The 23,416-nt window shown below is 44.0% G+C and overlaps 1 protein-coding gene across 2 annotated transcripts in view; it reads left to right on the top strand.

The window, feature by feature from the left end:
• Stk36 (serine/threonine kinase 36) overlaps positions 1 to 23,416 on the top strand; it is a 36,216-nt gene that overhangs the window by 2,743 nt on the left and 10,057 nt on the right. For both annotated transcript variants that reach the window (XM_045147115.1, XM_004662925.3), the window contains exons 5-21: positions 1,064 to 1,194; positions 1,630 to 1,879; positions 3,551 to 3,644; positions 3,925 to 4,094; positions 4,254 to 4,429; positions 5,092 to 5,191; positions 9,497 to 9,640; positions 11,253 to 11,432; positions 13,598 to 13,695; positions 14,573 to 14,678; positions 19,027 to 19,177; positions 19,346 to 19,473; positions 19,942 to 20,046; positions 21,995 to 22,093; positions 22,183 to 22,271; positions 22,536 to 22,599; positions 22,780 to 22,890. In XM_045147115.1, the coding sequence (XP_045003050.1) occupies positions 1,064 to 1,194; positions 1,630 to 1,879; positions 3,551 to 3,644; positions 3,925 to 4,094; positions 4,254 to 4,429; positions 5,092 to 5,191; positions 9,497 to 9,640; positions 11,253 to 11,432; positions 13,598 to 13,695; positions 14,573 to 14,678; positions 19,027 to 19,177; positions 19,346 to 19,473; positions 19,942 to 20,046; positions 21,995 to 22,093; positions 22,183 to 22,271; positions 22,536 to 22,599; positions 22,780 to 22,890 (2,196 nt within the window). The remainder of the gene's footprint in view (positions 1 to 1,063; positions 1,195 to 1,629; positions 1,880 to 3,550; positions 3,645 to 3,924; positions 4,095 to 4,253; positions 4,430 to 5,091; positions 5,192 to 9,496; positions 9,641 to 11,252; positions 11,433 to 13,597; positions 13,696 to 14,572; positions 14,679 to 19,026; positions 19,178 to 19,345; positions 19,474 to 19,941; positions 20,047 to 21,994; positions 22,094 to 22,182; positions 22,272 to 22,535; positions 22,600 to 22,779; positions 22,891 to 23,416) is intronic.

Here is a 23,416-nt window from a genome sequence, read left to right as displayed (position 1 = left end):
ATTCATCAGTGTTTAAATAGTTATTAGCAATGTTGTGGATATTGGTCATTGTTATTTTTATACCTTCAAGGAGAAAGCTTTAGATTCAGCAAGAGAATAAGTTTTTGGTTATATAGGATTAATTCACCACCAGGACATAGTGATGAGCAATGGAATTTTATTTTTTTGGTTTTTCAAGGCAGGGTCTGACTCTAACCCAGGGTGAGCTGGAGTTCACTGTGTAGTCTCAGGCTGGCCTTGAACTCACAGCAATCCTCCTACCTTGGCCTCCCAAATGCTGGGCTTAAAGGCATGCACCACCATGCCCAGCAGCAATGGAATTTTGTTGACATTCATACTAGAGGTTTCTTTATACTTTAGCAAGTAGCCCCACTCCATCTGCAGAAACCATATCATAGGACTTTCCTTCTGGGCATCATCACTGTTTGTAAGTAATCATCTTATTTGCCGACTTTGAGTGATTACTTCTCTTGAGTAAAGGGATGTTGTTGATTTAAAACAGCTAATGTGTACTGAATGTTTCCTATGAGCCAGGTGCCATTCTGAGCACTGCTTTATGTGATTTAACTCACATTATCCTTATAATAACCTGATGAGATAGGTGCTGTATTATTGTCACCTTACAGTGACTCTGAGAGACAGTATAATTTGTACAAGATCATAAAGCTATTAAGTGAAATCCAATATATTTTCATAAGCCAGGCATGCTGGTGATGCATGCTTATAATCCCAGAATTTGAAAGGTAAAGACAGGACTAGGAGTTCAAGGTCATTCTCAGCTTCATGGTGCAGTTGAGGCCAGCTTAAGCTATATGAAACCCTATTTCAAAAAAAAAAAAAAGAAAAAAGAAAAAAGAAAAAGAAAGATTTTTCTTGAATAAATGAATGATCAAATGAAAGAATGAGTTAACAAGGGGAACAAAAGCTGAGGAAGGTATAGTGTGAGGCTCTGGAGAAAGGGAAAAAGACGAAAGACCAATCAGCAGTACTGGAAGTGTTTGGCTTCTCAGCTGGCTCCTTCTCCTGATCTTTTCTTTTTTCCTCCCACCTGTCTGACCTCTAGGTTCAGGCCATTGCTGCCCAGTTGGTGTCAGCCCTGTACTATCTGCATTCCCACCGCATCCTACACCGAGACATGAAGCCTCAGAACATTCTTCTTGCCAAGGGTGGTGGCATCAAGCTTTGTGACTTTGGGTAGGGTTTCTGAGCTTCCATCCATGTTTCTACTTCAAGGAGTCTTAAACCACCTGCCTGAATTGCTTGGGCTTCATTCTAAAATGTGAGCTGAGCTGGGCATGGTGGCGCACGCCTTTAATCCAGCACTCAGGAGGCAGAGGTAGGAGGATCGCCGTGAGTTCAAGGCCACCCTGAGACTACAGAGTTAATTCCAGGTCAGCCTGGACCAGAGTGAGACCCTACCTCGAAAAACCAAAAAAATAAAATAAAATAAAATAAAACGTGAGCTGGAGATTGGGCCTCCTGCTGGGTCCTTTGGAACTAAGCAAAGGTGCTCTGTGTGTTCTGATTCAGAATATCTCATACATAGCAAGTAGTATGACCAGATTTAATTTTCTAGTTGGGACCATGTTTAGATGATATCTTCCCTTTCCATTCCTATCCCATCATCAGATTTGCCCGGGCTATGAGCACCAATACAATGGTGCTGACATCTATCAAAGGCACACCACTCTATATGTCTCCAGAGCTGGTGGAGGAACGACCATATGACCACACAGCTGACCTCTGGTCTGTAGGCTGCATCCTATATGAGCTGGCTGTAGGTACCCCTCCCTTCTACACAACGAGCATCTTTCAGCTAGTCAGCCTCATTCTCAAAGACCCTGTGCGCTGGCCCTCTACCATCAGTCCCTGTTTCAAGGTAAGGGGAGTTCAAAGAGGATAACTTTAAAAAAAAGTTTTTAAATTTAATTTAGATAAATACTTAAAAGGAGAGAGAGAGAGAGAAGAAGATGGAGAGAGAGAGAATGGGCATGCTAGGGCCTTTAGCTACTGCATACAAGCTCCAGACTCATGCGCCACCTTGTGCCTCTGGCTTACATGGGTACTAGGGAATCAAACCTGGGTCCTTAGGCTTCATAGGCAAGCACCTTAACTGCTAAGCCACCTCTTCAGCCTGAAGATAACTTTTATATCAGAATCCTTTTCCAGAGCTTGTGTAAAACTGCAAGGATAGGACAAACAACCTTGCTTTTCTCCTGCAGGGATGTACAGCAGGAGAGTATTCTAAGGCCTCCCAAAGCTGGGAGTAACTCCTACAACCCATGCAGGAAGGCTGTGCTTGATCATATTAGGAAGTCGTTTCAAGCCACCAGAGGGGGAGAGATAGTGTTCTTTTTTTTAATTTTTAAATTTTATTTTTACTTTTCAAAGTAGGGTCTTACTCTAGCCCAGGCTGACTTGGAATTCACTATGTAGTTCCAGGATGACCTTGGACTCATGCTGATCCTCCTACCTCTGCTTCCTGAGTGCTAGGATTAAAGGCATGTGCCACTTTGCCCGGCCGGATTGCCTTTTTAAGTGTGTGTGTGTGTGTGTGTGTTTATTTATTTAACAGAGAGAGAGAGAGTATGGGCATGCAGGGCTTCTTGCCATTGCAAACGAACTCCAGATGGATAGGCCACTTTTTGTGTCTGGCTTTATGTGGGTATTAGGGGATTTAACCTAGACTGGAAGGCTTTATAGGCAAGCACCTTTAACCATGGTCCATCTTCCCAACCCAACAGAAAATGATTTTGTGGGATTTTTTTGTTTGTTTGTTTGTTTGTTTGTTTGTTTTCAGGTAGGGTCTGACTCATGACCAAGCTGACTGGGAACTCTCCCTATAGTCTCAGGTTGGCCTCAGATTCACAGTGATATCCTCCTACCTCTTCCTCCCAAGTGCTGGGTTTAAAGGTGTGTGCCACCATCCTTGATTGAGAGAGTGTTTTATTTTATTTTTATTTATTTATGTGAGAGAGAGAGAGAAAATGGGCATGCCAGGATCTCTAGCCCTGAATAAGAACTCCAGACCCACATGCCAACCTGTGCATTTGGCTTATATGGGTCCTGGGGGATTGAACCTGGGTCTTTTGGCTTTGAGGCAAGCACCTTAACTGCTAAGCCATCTACCCAGCCCTGAGACCACAAAGTATCTTCCTACCCATCCACAAAAACAAAAAAACAAAAACAAAAACAAAAACAAAACACGGTGAAAGGGAGAACAAACAAACTCCTTTGAATGTTTGCTTTCTGAAGATGATATTCCATATTCCTCCTAGGTTTTTCTCCCTTCTCCAGAAATTGAATGACATTGAGATTTCTGTTTTTACTTGTGGGTTATAGAATATTCATGAACAGGAATTGGGGCTCCCTGGAAAGAGAAGCAGTGGTTGACCTGGACACGGACACCCAAAGAAAGGATTGTCGTGGATATGGTCAAGCTGCTGTAAGAATGGATTTGGGAGTGTTGACTTGCAGTGCTGCTGTTAGGTCAGAGAGAGACTAGAGGGAAGGGAAGCGATGGTTGATGGAGTATTATTTCTCTCCACAGAACTTCCTGCAGGGACTGCTCACCAAGGATCCCCGGCAACGCCTGTCCTGGCCAGACCTCTTGTATCATCCTTTTATTGCTGGTCATGTCACCAGTGAGTCTTCAGGGTTCCCAGGCTCTGGCACTACCTAGGATTTTCTCCACTCTTCCTTCCTTCTCCCATCATCTTGATTGCACACTTTCTTTCTTCTGTCAGTTCAAGCTTTTTCCTAGCCCTTTGCCTAATGTTTGCTACTCTTGCTCTATTCTTGTCACATTATCAAAACAGTCTCTTTCCACAGAAGTCTGGAAACAGTGAAGTTGTCCCTAGCCAAGTAGACATGGTGGCTGCAACTGTACAATAATTGTGTCTTCCCCTTCTCCCCTCTCTTCAGTAATAACGGAACCAGCTGGCTCAGATTTGGGCACCCCTTTCACCAGTCGCCTACCCCCAGAACTTCAAGTCCTAAAGGATGAACAGGCCCATCGCCTGGCCCCCAAGGGTAACCAGTCTCGCATTCTACGCCAGGCCTGTAAACACATAGCCGAGGAGGCCAAGCGAAAGGTGTGTGAACCAGAGGAGACCATGTAACATAGCTAGGCTAGTGACTGGGTAAATTAGAGAAGGAGGTAACTTTCTAGAGAATTCAGAAAAGGCCAGGAATAATAGGATCCATATTATCCAAAGAGTTCTGATCAATTGTCTCCTACCCACCTCTCACAGAAAGACCAAAATGCAGGACCTGCCCTTGAGCAAGAAGAAAAGACTCCTGGCACATTCCCTTTGCCTGAAGCTAAGGCCCCTCCTCAGAAATCGAGCATTTCAGCTGTTATCATGGCTTCAGAAATGAAAAGCAACTGGGCAGAGAAAGAGGCTCAAGCAGCTGCCCTTGCCCCTGGGTAAGGAGGGTGAGGTAGTTTACAGACTGGGGTGAAGGGAGAGGTATTTTATAGATCTTTAGTTATGAAATGAATGTTCTCTATAAGTAGCTGTTGTCTAAATATAGGCAGATGGTTAGAGAGATTACTCAGTGATTAAAGGTGGTTTGCTAACAAAGCCTCATAGCCCAGGTTCAATTCCCCAGTACCCACATAAAGCTACACTCACAAAGTGGCAGAAGCAGGCGGCCTTGGAACTGCCATGTGCTCTCTCTGTCTCAAAAATAAAGAAAACTAAATATAGGCAGAACTTTAGGAGCCCTGGGTTCTTGGGCTCTAATTATGATACTATGATTCATCAGCAAACTTGAGGACTTTGTCTTCACATCCCAATTGTACTTTGACTGAAAGGGAAAGGATAATTTTTGTCCAGAAGGGAGGATTATTTGAGTAGAGAATCATAGGTGAAAACTATAAATAATGTCTGCTTGAGCATCAGACCAAATTGGAAGGTTTTGTATATGGAGGTCATGCAGCCATATCCCATGCCCCAAAAGGAAATTTCCTCTTTTTACCTATATAACTTACTGCCCATTCCTTACCTATTCCTGGAGGGAGGAAAGGTCATAAGGCTAAGCCTCGCAGGACTGGAACTCATCCTACTCCCCACCTTCCTCTGGCAGGGAAACACATGTCAGCCTGGATTGTGAACAAGCATCCCCAGAGCTCAGACCAGAGGTGGAGGGTCAGCGGAACATTGACGCAGTAGACCTAGAAAACGAGGTGAGGCCCAGGGGCTCTTCTTGGCCTTATCTCTACTGTGAGACTTTGAGTCTAGGTGAATGCTTTTCTAGAACAGTATGAGCTCTAAATATGAATTCTCTTTATATCAAACATGGCTTTATTAAGCCAGCCATGGTGGCACATGCCTTTAATCCCAGCACTCTGAAGGCAGAGCTAGGAAGATTGCTGAGAATTTGAGGCTACCCTGAGAGACTACATAGTGAATTCTAGGTCAGCCTGAGCTAGAGGGAGTCCCTACCTCAGAAAACCAAAAAAAAAAAAAAAGAAAGAAAAACAAATGGCTTTATTATCAATATCGATTTCACATATATCTGAACATGTAATATTCAAAAATTGGAATGCGTAGATAAAAATAAAAGTTGTAGGGCTGAGGAGATGGGCTCAGTGAGTAAAGTGTTTGCCACTCAAGCATGAGGATCTGAGTTCTGATCCCTAGTACCTATGTAAAAACCAGCTACATTGATGCACACTTGTAATCTCGGTACTGGGAGAGAGAGACAGGGAATCCTTGGCATGTGTCAGATAGTTTGGGTGAATCAGTGAACTCTAGGTTCAATGGGAGACTGTCTGAAAAAATTAGGCGAAGCCAGGCGTGGTAGCACACACCTTTAATCCCAGCACTGCAAGGCAGAGGTAGGAGGATTGCTGTGAGTTTGAGGCCAGCCTGAGATTACATAGTAAATTCCAGGTCAGTTCTGGGTTAGAGCAAGACCCTACCTTGAGGAAAAAAAGGGGGGCGGGGGAGTGCTGGAGAGATGGCTTAGTGGTTAAGGCACTTACCTGCAAAGCCAAAGGACTCCACTACCCACATAAAGCCATCAGATACACAAGGTGGCACGTGTTTGAAGTTCATTTGCAGTGGCTAGAGGCCCTGGTGCACACATTCCTTCTATCTGCCTCTTTCTCAAATAAATAAATAAAATATTAAAAAAATAAAAAGTAGAGCTGGGTGTGATGGCACATGCCTTTAATACCAACACTTGGGAGGCAGAGGTAGGAGGATTGCAATGAGTTCAAGGCCAACATAAGACTACTGAGTGAATTCTAGGTCAGCCTGGGCTACAGCAAGACCATACCTCGAAAAAAACCAAACAAATAAATAAAAACACATACACGTATGGTGGTGCACACCCTTAATCCCAGCACTTAGGAGGCTAAGGTAGGAGAATCGCTGTGAGTTGGAGGACCAGCCTGAGACTACATAGAAAATTCTAGGTCAGCCTGGGCTAGAGTGAGACCCTACTTCATAAACATAACTAAACTAAACTAAAAAAATAAAGTGGAGAATGACTGAAGGAGACATCTAACTTTGACCTTTGGCCTCCACATGTTCATACATGCATACATGTGTAAAAAGGGGAAGGGGCTAGAGAGATGGCTTAGCAGTTAAGGCACTTGCCTGTGAAGCCTAAGGACTCAGGTTCAATTCTCGAGTACACACATAGGCCTGATGGACAAGGTGGTATTTGCATATGATGTTCATTTGCAATGGCTAGAGGCCCTGGCATACCCATTCTCTCTCATTCTATCTGTTTTTCTCTCTCATCCTCACTCTCTCTTAAATAAATAAACCAGATATAAAAAAAATTCCAGAGAAGAGTGTCATGAATCTGTCTTCCAAACTTCCTGTGCTTTTACATACTTGTATATGTATACAGAGAAATACATAGCTTGGCTGTTTTTGCATTTCTGAGTCATTCTATATGTATTTCTTATAATGCCTATTTTACCATATGACCTAGTAGGGCATTTTCCACATCAGTGTATAGTTTTTCTTCAATCTTTTGTGTTTGTTTTGAGGTCTTAATTTTGTATTTTGAAATAGTTTCAACTTAAAGAGTTGATCCATTTCATGTTGCCAAAACAGAATGCCTAAGACCTGGTAATTTGTAATGAATATTTATTTCTTAAAGCTCTTAGGCTAGAAAGTCTGAGATGAACCATGTTAGCAGGTTAGGGCCCAGTCTTTGTGATCATAGGATGGAAAAGAGGAAAATGTGTCCACATTGCAGATCAGAAGAGAGGGAATAACTCACTCCTGAAAACTGTTTCTGGTTTTGTTTTTGCTTTGAGACAGGTCTTGCTGTGTAGCCCAGGATAGTCTTGAACTCACAATCCTGCTTCACCCTCCTAAATGCCAGGATTATTATAGGCATGTGCCTCCATGTCTGTGTCTGGAAACTTTATTTATTTATTGTTTTGGTTTTACGAGGTGGGGTCTTTCTCTGGTTCAAGCTGACCTGGAATTCACTATGCAGTCTCAGGGTGGCCTCAAACTCATGGCAATCCTATCTCTGCCTTCCGAGTGCTGGGATTAAAGGTGTGTGGCACTGCACCTGGCTTTCTTATTTATTTATTTATTTTTAGGTAGGGTCTTGCTCTAGCCCAGACTGATCTGGTATTCACTATGTAATCTCAGGGTGGCCTGGAACCCACAGCAATCTTCCTACCTCTGCCTTCGAAGTTCTGGGATTAAAGATGTGTGTCACCATGCCCTGCTTATTTTTGTTTTTTTTCAAGATAGGCTCTCACTGTAGCCCATGCTGATCTGGAACTAACTCCATGACAAAACCATTCAAATTTTAGTTCCTTTTACACCCAGATTCAAAACTTTATAACATTTGTTGTGTTATTCTCTGGGTTTATATGGATACACTGTCTTTTTTAATCATTTTGGCATAAGTTGTAGACATGTTTCCAACCCTAAATACTTCAGTACATTTTTCCTAAGAATACAGTCAGTCATTCACTTGGCATGATTATAAAGATCAGAAATTTCACATGGACACAATACTGTTATTGTAACAACCGTAAATAGATTAGTAAGATAACCTATAATCTGTATTTAAATTCTGTCAACTACTCCAGTAATGTACTTTATTAAAATCTTTTTCCTGGACTAATAAAATTATAGTTTTGAGGCTCATGAGCAAGACACTGATATTGGTTTGACTCAGATGAGGAGGTCTTCATGGCTAATGGCATCACAACAAAAGGGGTGCATAGCTCATTATAGAAAGCAGGAGAGGTTGGGTGAGTCCAGGCTCAAGGTTTTAGAGTTTTGTTTTTAAATTTTGCTTATTTATTTATTTGATGCCAGGCATGATGGCACATGCCTTTAATCCCAGCACTTGTGAGGCAGAGGTAGGAAGATTACCATGAGTTCGAGGCCACCCTGAGACTACATAGTGAATTCCAGGTCAGCCTGGGCTAGAGCAAGACCCTACCTCGAAAAACAAAAAACAAACCATAATTTTCCAACATCTCTTAATACCACTATGTTGAGATCACAACTCTAGCACACAAACCTTTGGGAGAACACACTTAAAGCTTATGCAAACTAGAATAGTTCATAAGCCAGTTATCCCATAGAATATTCCTCAAATTGATGTTTCCTCATGGTTAGATTCAGTTTATGTATTTTTGGTGATGCGTTCTTAGACCTAAAATCTTTTTATTGACCCCATAATATTTCCTAATATTTCATAATATTTCCATAATATTTCCTGAGACTACATAGTTAATTCCAGGTCAGCTTGGACCAGCGTGAGACCCTACCTTGAACCCCCCCCCAAAAAAAAGAATGGATTGACTAGCTGGGCATGGTAGTGCACACCTTTAATCCCAGCACTCAGGAAGCAGAGATAGGAGGATCACTGTGAATTCGAGGCCACCCTGAGACTACATAGTGAATTCCTGATCAGCCTGAGCTAGAGGGAGATCCTACCTCGAAACATCAAATAAATAAATAAATAAATAAATAATGGATTGACTTTATGATGTTTACATGTTTTGTTATTTTCAACCACGCAACAGTGGACCTCTTTCTAGGTATCTTTTTTTTTTTTTTTTTAAATGTGAGAGATAGAATTGGCATGCTAGGGCCTCCAGCCACTGTAATCGAACTCTAGACATATATACCACTTTATGCACATGTGCAACCTGCGTGCTTGCATCACCTTGTACATCTGGCTTATGTGGGACCTTAAGACTACAACATGAGTCCTTAGGCTCTGCAGGCAAGTACCTTAACCGCTAAGCCATCTCTCCCGCCCTGGGTATCTCTATATGCACACATACTAGTCCTCTCCAAGGGATTTCCTAAGACTCTTTATCATACTGCCCACTGTGTCTTTTGTGGTTGGTGTCTAAAGTCTTACATTTGTCCCAAGGATACAGGCTGTTTACAGTTATTTCAGAACTCTTGATTTCTAATCTGAGATTGGAAGTTGTGACCCTGTGATTTTGGCACTCCTTTTGACCACTTTCATTCTCCATGCCCAGGAGCCAGACAGTGATGATGAGTGGCAATGCTTCCTGGAGTCTACTGAGCCTGTGCCCTTGCAGCTGAAAGCCCCTCTCACCCTACTGTGTAATCCTGACTTCTGTCAGCGCATCCAGAGTCAGATGCACGAAACTGGAGAGCAGGTAATGGGCAGAAGATGCTGTGGGTGGGATTTGGATTTTTCAGAGATGAAACTTTAGAAAACACTGACTGGGGGTGGAGAGATAGCTTAGTAGTAAGGTACTTGCTTGTGAAGCCTAAGGACCCACGTTCAACTCTCCAGATCCCATGTTAGCCAGACTTACAAAGGTGAGGCAAGCACAAGGCTGCAATACCCACTAGGTGGTGCAAGCATCTGGAGTTTGGGTTCAGTGGCTAAGGCGCCCGCCCTCTCTCTCTCTCTCTCTCTAAAATAAAGTAACAATAAAAAGAAAACACTAGCCAGATGTGGTGGTGCATGCCTTTAATCCCAGCACTTGAGAGGCAGAGGTAGGAGGATCATCATGAGTTCAAGGCCACCCTGAGACTACATAGTGAATTCCAGGTCAGCTAGAGTGAAACCCTACCTTGAAAAACCAAAGAAAAAAAAAAAAAAAAAGAAGAAGAAAAAGAAAGAGAGAAAGAGGGAAAACACTGGTGTAAAGAGAGAAAGTGTCCTCTTACTATTCTTTCAAGGAGGAAGTTAGAGGAACACAGAAAGAGCAGGCCTCCAATTTCCCTTTCTGAAGGAGAAAGTATCTGTTAGATCGGGATCAACAAGCTTTCTCTCATTGTAGGCCAAGAGGCAAAAATGGAGGCTCTTGTGTAAATATGAAAACAATGAGGGAAAGCACATTTCCACGTAATTGTTACTGACAAGCTTTAAAGTATAGCAATATATATATTTTTAAAAAGTGGCCAGGTGTGGTGGCACATGCCTTTAATCCCAGTCCTCGGGAGGCAAAGGTAGGAGGGTCACAGTGAGCTCAAAGTCACCCTGAGAATACAGAGTGAATTCCAGGTCAGCCTGAGCTAAAGTGAGACCCTACCTGGAAAAGCGCCACCCCCCCCCCCAAAAAAAAGGTAAGAGTTCTGCTGGGCGTAATGGCACAATGCCTTTAATTCCAGCACTCAGGAGGCAGAGGTAAGAGGATTGCCCAGAGTTCAAGGCTACCCTGAGACTACATAGTGAATTCCAGGTCAGCTTGGGCTAGAGTGTTTATTTATTTATTTATTTTAATATTTGTGTGTGCTTCCATGTGTTTGCCTCTTTTTCTCTCTCTCTCTGTCTCCCTCTCTTTCTGTCAAATAAATTAAACAAAAAACACAATACTGCAAAGGCTTTGTACATATGTCAGGTTAGATTTGGCCCATGGGCTATAGTTTGTCAGCCCTTGGTCCAGAATTTAATGATGTTTTGTCTCTTAAAGTTATTAACATTGTTTTGACCCATTGGTTTTAATTTTCAGAAGAGAGTAGAAAGTAGAGCAAATAGTAATGGCAGCAGAGACCTATCAGAGATCCTGAGGTCTCCCGGTCCTTCGGTCACTAATGGTATGATTCAGGTGATCTTCTGTAGTCATGGTCTCTGGTAATTTCCTGTTTTGTTTTATTTTGTTTTGTTTTTTTTTCCTTGTCTTCCTTGGATTTTAGAGTTTGATAAAAGGAATGTAATATTTGGTCTGCTTTGCCAGTTCCTTGGAGACATTTGGTATTTGTACTTCTCCTTTTACCTATGATCATATTAATTGCTACCTCTTTCCCTGTGTCCTCTAGATCCTGAAAGATGTCCTGGAGGGTGCTTCCCAGCTCCTCCCTGCACTCCGGGTCCTGAGCAGTCTCCTGTCCAGCTGCAGTGACTCTGCTCCTTTGTATTCCTTCTGCCGAGAGACAGGGCTGCCTGAGCTACCCCTGAGTCTCCTCCGGCACAGCCAGGAGAGCAACAGTATCCAGCAGGTATGTATTGCACCAGCAGCCTCAGAGGAACAACAGGCGGTCCTTTTCCTTGTACTCCCCCCTTTGAACTGCCAGTTCTGTATCATAGTCTCCTTTTTCTTCTTTCTAAAATTTATTTATTTGTAAGCAGATAGGGAGAGACAGAGGGAGAGAGAGAGAGAGAATGAGCACGCCAGGGCCTCTAGTTGCTGCAAATGAATTCCAGATGCATGCGCCACTTTGTGTATCTAGCTGTATGTGGGTACTGGGGAATTAAAACTCGGTTGTTAGGTTTTGCAGGCAGGCACCTTAACTGCTGAGCCATCCCTCCAGCCTCATAAGTAGTTTTTTTTTTTTTTTATGTTCGTTTTTTGTTTTTGATATTGTTTGAAAGAGAGAGAGAGAAAGCAGCAGCCAGAGAGAGAGAAAATTGACACACCAAGGCCTAGCCACTGCAACAAACTCCAGATGCATGGGCCACCTGGTGCCTCTGGCTTTCCATGGGTACTAGAGAATCAAACCTGGGTCCTTTAGCTTTGCAGGCAAGCGCCTTAACCACTGAGCTATCTCTCCAGCCCATCTGTTTTGTTTTTTATTTCAAGATAGGGTGTCACTTTAGCCCAGGGCAACCAGGAATTCACTATGTAATCCCATTGCTGGGATTACAGGTGTGTGCCACTGTACCTGGCCCTATTCTCCTTTTTCTAATCATAAGACCATCAGTTGAAAGCCCTAGTGCCTTCTGGAGCTAGATAATTACATAAGTCAATGTAGGCTATGTGGATAGCTTTGTGAGTAGTGGGGAGTATGATAAACATCGCATGCCCTCTCTAAATGGGTCGGCTCCATCTCATTGCTGCCATGTGGAATATTTTATTTGAGAGAGCGAGATTGAATGTGTGCACCAGGGACTCCCACCAGATGCATGTGCCACTTTGCAGTGGGCTTTACATGAGTCCTGGGGATCAAACCAACACTTTGCAAACAAGTGCATTTAACTTCTGAGACATTTCCCCCATGTGGAAAATTTTTTAACTAAATTAATTAATTAGAGAAAGAGGGAAAGAAAGAATAGGCATGCCAGGGCCTCCTACCACTGCAGGTGAATTCCAGATGCATGCGTCACTTTGTGTATCACGCTTTACATGAGTACTGGGGAATCAAACCCAGGCTTTGCAAGCAAGTACTTGTAACTGCTGAGCCATCTCCCCAGCCTCCCCTGTGGAAAATATTTATTTATTTATTTATGAGAGAGAGGGAGGGAGAGAATAGGCATGCCAGGGCTTCCTATTGCTGCAATTGAACTCCAGATGTACGTTGCCTACCACTTTGTGCATCTAGAGAATTAAACCATGGTTGTCAGGATTTGCATGTAAGTGCCTTTAACTTCTGAGTCATCTTTCCAGCCTCTGTAGAAATCAAAGCCAGTGTTCTAGATCTGGTTTTCTAAGTGAAGGTAGAAATGCAGATTTTTTAATGTATAATTTCCCAATATTTGGAATATTTTGCTTTGTAGTGTTGAATCCTGGGCTTTATTACCTGATTTTATAGAGCAGGATAGTGAAGGTTAGAGATTGATTCTTATGGTCACTAACTCATATGTGGCCCAAGAGATGATAGGTGGAATAGCTAGGATTGAAAATCAGTGTGTTTGGAAGAAAACCTTTACTTCCCCACACTGTCCTGGCACAGGGAGCTCAGTGAACAGGGGCCCTGGGAGCTGAAGGGGCCTCAGCTAAGGCAACTGCCATGCTGCACTCTGCTGATGCCTGTGGGACTCAGGCAAATGAGAGGCATTGAAAAGACACAGTTTTTGAAAAATAGAATTGCTTCCATTACAAAATGCTGCACAACCCAGACATGGTGGCATATGCCTTTAATCTCAGCACTTGGGAAACAGAGGTAGGAGGATCACCACAAGTTCAAGACCATCCTGAGACTACATAGTGAATTCCAGGTCAGCCTGGGCTAGCGTGAGGCCCTGCCTCAGAAAAACCAATGCTGCACAAGCTAAATAAGAGAGCTGTTTGTGACCTGTTGGCCAACACTGTTTCCTCTTGACCTTCTTTGTCCATACGTCACTTCCCCTTTGGGAAACTTGATTGGCTCTCTGTGTGCCTTTGCTACTGCTTTTTCTCCTCTGGGTTTTCATCTCTCACATTGCCCCTTCCTCTCTTCCTTGGCAGCAACCATGGTGTGGGGCCTTCCTGCGGGAGCTGACAGCTGTGCTTCAGGCTTACTTTGCATGCTCCTTCAATCTGGAGAGGAGCCAGACAGGTGACAGGTAGGAGGAGAAAAGCTTTTGCTCTAATGGATTGTTTCTACTCCATTTCTCCCGCTCTTCATTAGGAAGAGGCCAAGTAAGAAGTTGCTTCTATGTATGATAGGGTAATGTTTCAGCTGAGTGGCCCTCAAATTCCTGTCATTCAGCATCATCAGTTACAGTGGGCCTAAATAGGATGGTCAAGATGTAAAAATAGCAGAAAAAAGGGCTTAAAGGACATGTATATGAGACTGTGTGCACACACACATGTGTGCGTGTTTTGGGGGATGTGTGTGTGTATGTGTGTGTGTTTTTGAGGTTGGGTCTTGCTCTAACCCATGCTGACCTGAAATTCATTATGTAGTTTCAGGGTGACCTTGAACAATCCTCCTACCTCTGCCTCCAGAGTGCTGGGATTAAAGGCGTGCACCACCATGCTGGCTTACTGTTGTTTGGTTTCTTGAGGTAGGGTCTCACTGTAGCCCAGGCTGACCTGGAATTCACTATGTAGTCTCAGGGTAGCCTCGAACTGACAGCAGTCCTTCCTCTGCCTTGCGAGAGCTAGGATTAAAGGCATGCACCACCACACCCGGCTTTTTGCTGTGTGTGTTTTGAGGTAGGTTTTTCTTCTAGCCCAGGCTGGCCTGGAACTCTATGTAGTTCCAGGCTGGCCTCGAACTCACAGCAGTACTCCTACCTCTGCCTTCCAAATGCTGGGATTAAAGACATGCACCATCATGCCTGGCTGTGTGTGTATTTTGTGGAGGAGAAGAGGGAACAGTCTAATATGTTCCTTTGCAGAGATGCGAGATTCTTCTATCTGCCCAGAACCCCAACCCATTTACCATATCTAGTCTTTAGTAGATGAGAAGATGCCAAGAACTCATTTTTTCCCCAGCTTACAGGTGTTTCAGGAGGCTGCTAACCTTTTTCTGGACCTGCTAGGAAAGCTGTTGGCCCAGCCAGATGACTCAGAGCCAGCATTTAGGAGGGACATCCTTATGGTAATATACTTCAATCTCCAGATTTCGTTGGTTTTCATTTTTCTGTGATTCTCCACCCCTTTCATATGATAACAAAGGTTCAGGTCAAGTTAATATAACAAACAGTTACTGAATTTTCACCATGTGCTATATGCCACATGTGTAAAAGAAAGTCCTCACCTTGAAGGGACTAGAGATAGTCAAGGATAAGAAAGTGAAATATCCTTTAGGACTTTCTATATGCAGAAACATCACTGAAGGTCTAGAGAGATGGCTTAGCTGTTAAGGTGCTTGCCTGTGAAACCTAAGGACCGATGTTCAACAAGGTGGCACATATGTTTGGAGTTTGTTTGCAATGGCTGAAGGCCCTGTTGTGCCTATTCTCTATTTATCTCGTTTGCATCTTTCTCTCTCTCTGAAATAAAGAAAAAATTTTTTTTAAAAAAAAAGAAACACACTGAAGAAGATACCATTATTACTATCTAGTGAGTCCTCTAAGAAATCTTGTAGAAGGAAGTCATCTGTGCTAAGATTTGAAGAATATATAGCTGTGTGCCAGATGGATGAGGCAGGAAAGTAGGTAGAACATTCCAGAAAGATCAATCCATTGAAACACCCAAAGGCATTAAGTAATCAGGCACTTATCAGGATATCATAATAGAAGTGACTTGCCCCAAGTCATCTAGTCTTTCCCAACCTGTTTGTCCAAAAGAGTAGTAAAGTCTGATTTCTCTGCTCTAGATTTTGGAAGTAAGGACTGGAGAATTGAGGATTGGATGAGAAAACACCTGAGTTGTCACTAATATTAAAGGACACTAGAAGTCATGTGCAATGAAGTAAACAGGTGCTCTTTTTTTTTTTTTTTTTGAGGTAGGGTCTCTCTCTAGCCCAGGCTGACCTGGAATTCACTCTGTATTCTCAGAGTGGCCTCGAAATCATGGTGATCCTCCTACCCCTGCCACCCAAGTGCTGGGATTAAAGGCGTGCATCACCACGCCCAGCTTAAGGTGCTCATTTTTTATTTATTTTTATTTTTTATTTTTTTATTTTATTTTTTTTATTAGCATTTTTATTAAAAAAATCCCATGGTAATTCCCTCCCTCCCCACCCCCCACACTTTCCCCTTTGAAATTCCATTCTCTATCATATTACGTCCCCATAACAATCATTGTACTTACATATATATATAATATCAACCTATTAAGTACCCTCCTCCCTTCCTTTCTCTTCCCTTTATGTCTCCCTTTTAACTCACTGGCCTCTGCTACTAAGTATTTTCATTCCCACGCAGAAGCCCAGTCATCTGTAGCTAGTATCCACATATGAGAGAAAACATGTGGCACTTGGCTTTCTGGGCCTGGGTTACCTCACTTAGCATAATCTCTTCCAGGTCCATCCATTTTTCTGCAAATTTCATAACTTCATTTTTCTTTACTGCTGAGTAGAACTCCATTGTATAAATGTGCCACATCTTCATTATCCACTCATCAGTTGAGGGACATCTAGGCTGGTTCCATTTCCCAGCTATTATAAATTGAGCAGCAATAAACATGGTTGAGCACGTATTTCTAAGGAGATGAGATGAGTCCTTTGAATATATGCCTAGGAGTGCTATAGCTGGGTCATATGGTAGATCAATCTTTAGCTGTTTTAGGAACCTCCACACTGATTTCCACAATGGCTGGACCAGATTGTATTCCCACCAGCAGTGTAGAAGGGTTCCTGTTTTTCCACATCCCCGCCAACATTTATGATCATTTGTTTTCATGATGGTGGCCAATCTGACAGGAGTGAGATGGAATCTCAATGTAGTTTTAATCTGCATTTCCCTGATGGCTAGTGACGTGGAACATTTTTTTAGATGCTTATATGCCATTTGTATTTCTTCCTTTGAGAATGCTCTATTTAGCTTCATAGCCCATTTTTTGATTGGCTTGTTTGATTCCTTATTATTTAACTTTTTGAGTTCTTTGTATATCCTAGATATTAATCCTCTATCAGATATATAGCTGGCGAAGATTTTTTCCCATTCTGTAGGTTGCCTCTTTGCTTTTTTCATTGTGTCCTTTGCAGAGCAAAATCTTTGTAATTTCATGAGGTCCCAGTGATTGATCTGTGGTTTTATTACCTGAAGGTGCTCATTTTTTAAAATTTTTTATTTATTTACTTGCAAGTAGAGGAAGAGATAGAGAAGAGACAGAGAGAATGGGCACACCAGGGTCTCTAGCCACTGCAAATGAATTCCAGATGCATGTGCCCCCATGTGCATCTGGCTTACATGGGTCCTGGGGAATCGAACCTGGGTCCTCTGGTTTTGCATGCAAGTGCCTTAACCATTAAGCCATCTCTCCAGCCCAGGTGCTCATTTTTGAGACTAGTAATTAACGTAGCCATGGGCTATATTCCTGCCTTCATTTAGTAGTCCATTCAAAATTTCTTCTCTTATTATTTATTCATTTTTTTAGTTTTTCAAGGTAGGGCTTCACCCTGGTCCAGGCTGACCTGGAATTCACTATGTAGTCTCAGGGCAGCCTTGAACTCACAGTGATTTTCCTACCTCTGCCTCCCGAGTGCTGGGATTAAAGGTGTACACCACCACACCCAGCTCTCTCTTATTTTGATGTCATCATCTTTTCCTCTTGTTATGGAGATCTTGTGGAGGTAGTGCCAGGCATTGCAAGGTCATGGATATCCAAGCCATTTTGTGTCTGGAAGATTAAATTGTAAGCAGTCCTACCCTTACTTTGGCTCTTACATTCTTTCTGCCACCTCTTCTGCAATGGACCCCTGAGCCTTGGAAGATGTGATAGAGATGTCTCAAATGCTGAATACTCCTTTGTCACTTCCTCTCAGAACTATATTGACTTTTAAAAAATTTATTTGTTTATTTGAGAGATAGAGTGGGCATGCCAGGGCATTACAGTCAGGTTTGCATTCTGGCAGAAAACACAGAGTTGAGGGGAAGCTCCATGATGGTAGGGAGAAATGATGGCATGAGCAAAGGGTGGACATCACCTCCTGGCCAACATCAGATGGACAATAGCAACAGGAGAGTGTGCCAAACAGTGGCAAGAGGAAGCTGGCTATAAGACCCATAAGCCCACCCCCAACAATACACTGCCTCCAGAAAGCTTTAATTCCCAAAGTGCCATCAGCTGGGGATCTAGCATTCAGAACACCTAAGTTTATGGGGACACTTGAATCAAACTACCACAAAGGGCGTCTAGATACTGCAAATGAACTCCAGACACATGTGCCACCTTGTACATTTGGCTTACATGGGTACTGGGGAATCCAACCTGGGTTCCTAGGCTTTGCAGGCAAGTGCCTTAATGGCTAAGCCATTTTTCCACCCCTATGGTGACTGTTGAGTCATCCCAATGGTCACTACTATCGGAAAAGAGAAGCTTCTTGGGCTGGACAGATGGCTTAGCCATTAAAGTACTTGCCTATGAAGCCTAAGGACCCACGTTAGCCAGATGCACAAAGTGGCACATGCATCTAGAGTTTGTTTGCAGTGGCTGGAGGCCCTGGTGCACCCATTCTCTCTCTCTGCCTCTTCCTCTCTCTGTCTCAAATAAATAAATAAAATAAAGAGAAGCTTCTCTTACTGAAAGTGAGAGTAGCATTAATGTATGGGTATAGTATGGGTATAAACATTAAGAAAAGTGCTTACAGGGCAGATTGGTGAACATAATATATGCATTTAGCCAGACAGGAGCAGGCATTGCACTCCTAGGGCTCATGACCTCTCTCGTCATAGGCTTCTGAATAGGTTTTTATTTTTATTTTTTTATTTTTTATTTTTTAAATTATTTATTTATTTATTTGAGAGTGACAGACACAGAGAGAAAGACAGATAGAGGGAGAGAGAGAGAATGGGCACGCCAGGGCTTCCAGCCTCTGCAAACGAACTCCAGACGCGTGCGCCCCCTTGTGCATCTGGCTAACGTGGGACCTGGGGAACCGAGCCTCGAACCGGGGTCCTTAGCTTCACAGGCAAGCACTTAACCACTAAGCCATCTCTCCAGCCCTGAATAGGTTTTTAGTACCAGGCATATATTCCCTCCTGTGGAGCAGGTCTCCAGTCCAATTAGTGAATGGATGCTTTCCCCATAACAGACATGCCACTATTGTACCTGGTGGCGCATTTGGCCTGGCTGGCCAGTCTTAAGGCTTGCAGTGGCCAGTGTTGTTTATTTGCACTGATGACTTCTGTCTCCCATAGGGCTGCATGCAGCATAGCTTTTTCTAGCTTTCTGTCAGCTGGTCTACAGGGAGGAAGTTTCCAGCTCAGCTCCAGCTTGATTTCTCAGTGCCCAGTCGATATTCTGATGCCCTTATACTGTCTTCACCATGTCTCCCTTAGTGTTTTGCTGTGCTGTGTGAAGCCATGGATGGGAATAGCCGGGCTATCTCCAAAGCCTTTTACTCCAGCCTGTTGACCACACAGCATGCTGTGTTGGACGGGCTCCTTCATGGCCTGACAGTTCCGCAGCATCCTTTCCACACACCCCCAGGTGATCAGTCTTCTTTGTTACATTGGTCTGGCTCTGCTCTTCCAATTTCCATCATCTGGAATGGTGCCTGACATAGCATGGATGCTCAAAAATGTGAGCTGAAAGATTGAGTGGGGACCTGAGAAAAGTAACCGGATATCATGCTGCATTGTTTGCCTTTCTCCATAGGAGCTCCACAAGTGAGCCAGCCACTGCGGGAGCAGTGTGAGGATCTGCCTGGGGCCATATCCTCTGCCCTAGCAGCTATGTGCACTGCTCCTGTGGGACTGCCCAGCTGCTGGGATGCCAAGGAGCAGGTCTGCACTATTTGTTCTTGCTCTTCTCTTGCTACAGAAGAGTTGGAGAGGCTGGCCACACTTTAGCAGATAGATAGAAAAATAAGCTTTTGCACCTGTCCTTATTCAGTAGCCCCAGCCACAGATAATTCCACCTGGTTCTGGGCCATTTGTTGAAAAAAAAGTAACCAGAATCTAATCCCAGAGATGACCAGCTGGTGAGGGAGAGAGCTCAGTGATAGCTTCTGAGGTGATAGGGCAGCCAGTTGGAAGCCACTATGTTTCTCCAAGAACCCACAGTTCAGTTTCCACTTTCCTCTGTACTGCCTGCATGGAGGCTAAACTAGGCCATATAAACTGAGAATAGAATGGAGTCCAAGGTTCCTGACCAGTGTGAAAGGAGGGACTAGCAAGGGATTGAGGGGCCTGGTCAACTGAGGCTAGGTAAAGAATAGAATCGGAATAAAGTCCTTACAGATGTCTCCATAGGTCTCTTGGCATTTGGCAAATCAGCTGACTGAGGACAGCAGCCAGCTGAGGCCGTCCCTCATCTCTGGCCTGCAGCATCCCATCCTGTGCCTCCATCTCCTCAAGGTACTTCCTTCTCATGGCTCCTAACACCTCAGATTTCTGTTTTTAAATTTTTTTATTTTAAATATCTACTTTTTTATTTATGAGAGAGAGAAAGAGAGAGGGAGGATGGGTGCAGCAGGGCCTCTAGCCACTGCAAACGAACTCCAGATGCATGTGCCACCACGTGCATCTGGGACCTGGAGAATCGAATCTGGGTCCTTAGGCTTTGCAGGCATGTGCCTTAACCACTGAACCATCTTCCCAGCCCTCAGTGAGGGAAGGGAGAGAGGGAAAAGAAAGAGGGAAGTTGAGAGAAGAGGAGAAGAAGACTGAGATCAAGAAACCGTCTTGAGGGCTGGAAAGATGGGTCAGCGGTTAAGGTGTTTGCTGAGTTGAGTTCTACAGTACCCACGTAAAGCCAGATGCACAAAAGGGGTGCATGCCTTCTGGAGTTCTTTTGCAATGGATGGAGGCCCTGGAGTGCCCATTCTCTCTCTGTCTTTCTCTTCTTGCAAAATAAACAAACAATATTAAAAAGAAAGGAAAAAAAAAAAAAGGCTGGGCATGGTGGTACATGCCTTTAATCTCAGCACTTGGGAGGCAGAGGTAGAAGGATTGACATGAGTTCAAGGCCACCCTAAGACTACCCAGTGAATTCCAGGTCAACTTGGGCTAGAGCAAGACCCCGCCTCAAAAAATTGAAAAACCAAAAGAAAAAGAAAAAGAAACTGTCTTGAGCCTGGCATAGTAGTGCATGACTTTAGTCCTAATACATGGGAGACAGAGGTAGGAGGATCATTTTGAGTTTAAGGCCATGCTAAAACTGCATAGTAAATTCCAGGTCAGCCTAGGCTAGAGGAAGACCCTACCTCAAAGGAAAAAAAAAAAAGAGAGAGAGAGAGAGAGAGAGAGAAAAAAGAAAAGAAACTATCTAGGGCTAGAGAGATGACTTAGTAGTTAAGGTGCTTGCCTGCAAAGACAAAGGACACAGGTTTGATTCCCTAGGACCCATGTAAGCCAGATGCACAAGATGGCACATGTGTCTGGAGTTTGTTTGCCTTGGCTGAAAGCCCTGGTATGCCCATTCTCTCTCTCTCTCTACATCTGTTCAGCTGAGGGTCCTCCACATAAAATAGGCCTCACTAGAGCTGAGAAGTGTCCCTGACTCCCTGTCTTACAGCAAGAGGCAAAAGTTCCCTCCTACCGCTATGTTAGACTGTTTTGTTTGTTTGATTTGTTTTTCTGAGGTAGGGTCTCACTGTAGCCCAGGTTGACATGGAATTCACTATGTAGTCTCAGGGTGGCCTCAAACTCACAGCAATTCTCCTACCTCTGCCTCTCGAGTGCTGGAATTAAAGGCATGTACTACGATGCCAGGCCATTTGACCATGTTAGACTTTTCATTATTGTGGCAAAATATCTGACAGAAACAACTGACAGGAACAAGTTGATTTCAGCTCAGTTTCAGAGGTTTTAGTCCATCCTATAGAGAGCGCGTAGCAGGTCAGGGCAGAGCAGCTCATCATGGTGTCCAAGAAGCAGAAAGAATGCCCATGATATCTGGTTTTCTACTTTTTCCCCTTTTATTCCATGCAGACAACCCCCTCACCCCCCACCACTGCCGCCTGTGGGATGGTGCTGCCCACATTCAGGATGGTCTTTCCCCCTTAGTTCATCTCTTTGGAAACACCATCTCCATCTCAGAAATTTCCAGAAGTATGCTTTACTAACCTGTTAGGCACTTCTCACTCCACTCAAGTTGATAGTCAAAACAGACCATCACAGCCCCCAAGAATGGACACCTTCTGTTGAGAGGCGTGCCTGCTTCTCAGTGGAGCCTTCCAATCCAGCACCCCGGGGCTCTACTTGGCTCTTCCCTTCCTGCTGTACAGGCCACTCTACCTGCCTTTTCTCCTTCACTGACTGGGAGAGGGGGCTGGCATTGACAGACTCCTTCCTACTTCCCAAGGTTCTCTACTCCTGCTGCCACATCAGCGAGCACCTGTGCCATATTCTGGGGCAAGACCCTCTGGCCTTGGAGTCACTATTGATGTTGGTCCAGGGCAAGGTAAGCACATGACACCAGTATGCCTGAGTAGCTCATGGTGGCTCCTGTCTCACCCGAGGTTATTCTGATAGCTCAGGTTTCCTTTGTAGGTAAAAGCAGCAGATTGGGAAGAATCCACTGAAGTGGCACTCTACCTCCTCTCCCTTCTTGTCTTTCGGCTCCAAAATCTGCCTTCTGGGTGAGTCATAAAGTCAGGTCTCTTCACTGAAGTGTTCTTCCCACGTAAAACCCTGACACATTGGGGAATGGCACCCTTTAGCCTAAGCTTGGGAGAGAGTGGGACAGAGAGAGTGCAGGTTTCTCTGCAAAGAGCAGACCTGAATTCCCATCATCTTTGGGCTTTGGAGGTAGACATGCAGCCAAAGAGAAGAGTGCAGTTCAGGGGAGAGGATGGGACCCTTGCCAGCTTCCTTTAACAATCTGTCTGATGTCCCTATTCCAGAATGGAGAAGCTAGCTGTTGAGGCTGCTACTCTCTTTACCCACTCACACGTCGTCTCTCTTGTGGTGAGTTGTCAGCCTTTTCCCTCTCCCCCTTTTGCCTTCCAGGGAGCAGGCCTGCAGCCACACTCCCATTAGTAGTTACCTCTGGGCATTCCTTTAGACCAGAACAGAGGCATAAATTGTCGGTGTGTCTAACATCATTCAGATTCAGACAGTCCTTCTCTTCCTGTACCTCTTCCACAGAATGCAGCAGCCTGTCTCCTAGGACAGCTTGGTCAGCAAGGGATAACCTTTGACCTCCAGCCTCGGGAATGGATCGCTGCAGCTGCACATGCTCTGTCTGCCCCTGCAGAGGTGAGGCCTACCAGGGAAGGCCCAAGCAAATTTTCTCTGTCAAACCCCAGGACAGGGCTGAAGAGATAGTTCAGTGGTTAGGGTGCTTGCCTGCAAAACCTAATGACCCAGGTTCAGTTCCCCAGTACCCATGTAAAGCCGGATGCACAAAATGGCACATGTGTCTGGAGTTCATTTTCAGTGGCTAGAGGAGCCGGTGGAGCCATTCTCTCTGTCTTTGTTATCTCTCTTTCTCTCCACATAAATAAATTGTGCCTTTAATTCCAGCACTCGGGAGGCAGAGATAGGAGGATCACCTTGAGTTTGAGGCCAGCCTGAGACTACATAGTGAATTCCAGGTCAGCCTGGACTAGAGTGGAACCCTACCTCCAAAAACCAAAACCAAACCAAAACAACAACAAAATAAAAACACAAAATAAACAAACAAACAAACACCAGGACAGCCCTCCTGAAAAAAGACCAAAATGTCAGCAAGCCTGAAAGAAGCTACAGAATAGAAAAGAAATCCAGGACTCCTTTCTTTCCT

The sequence above is a fragment of the Jaculus jaculus genome, chromosome 4 (genome assembly GCF_020740685.1).
Source record: "Jaculus jaculus isolate mJacJac1 chromosome 4, mJacJac1.mat.Y.cur, whole genome shotgun sequence".
NCBI classification, from domain to species: Eukaryota; Metazoa; Chordata; class Mammalia; order Rodentia; family Dipodidae; genus Jaculus; species Jaculus jaculus.
The sequence above is the reverse complement of the archived record's forward strand: the minus strand, read 5'-3'. Positions and strand labels throughout refer to the sequence as shown.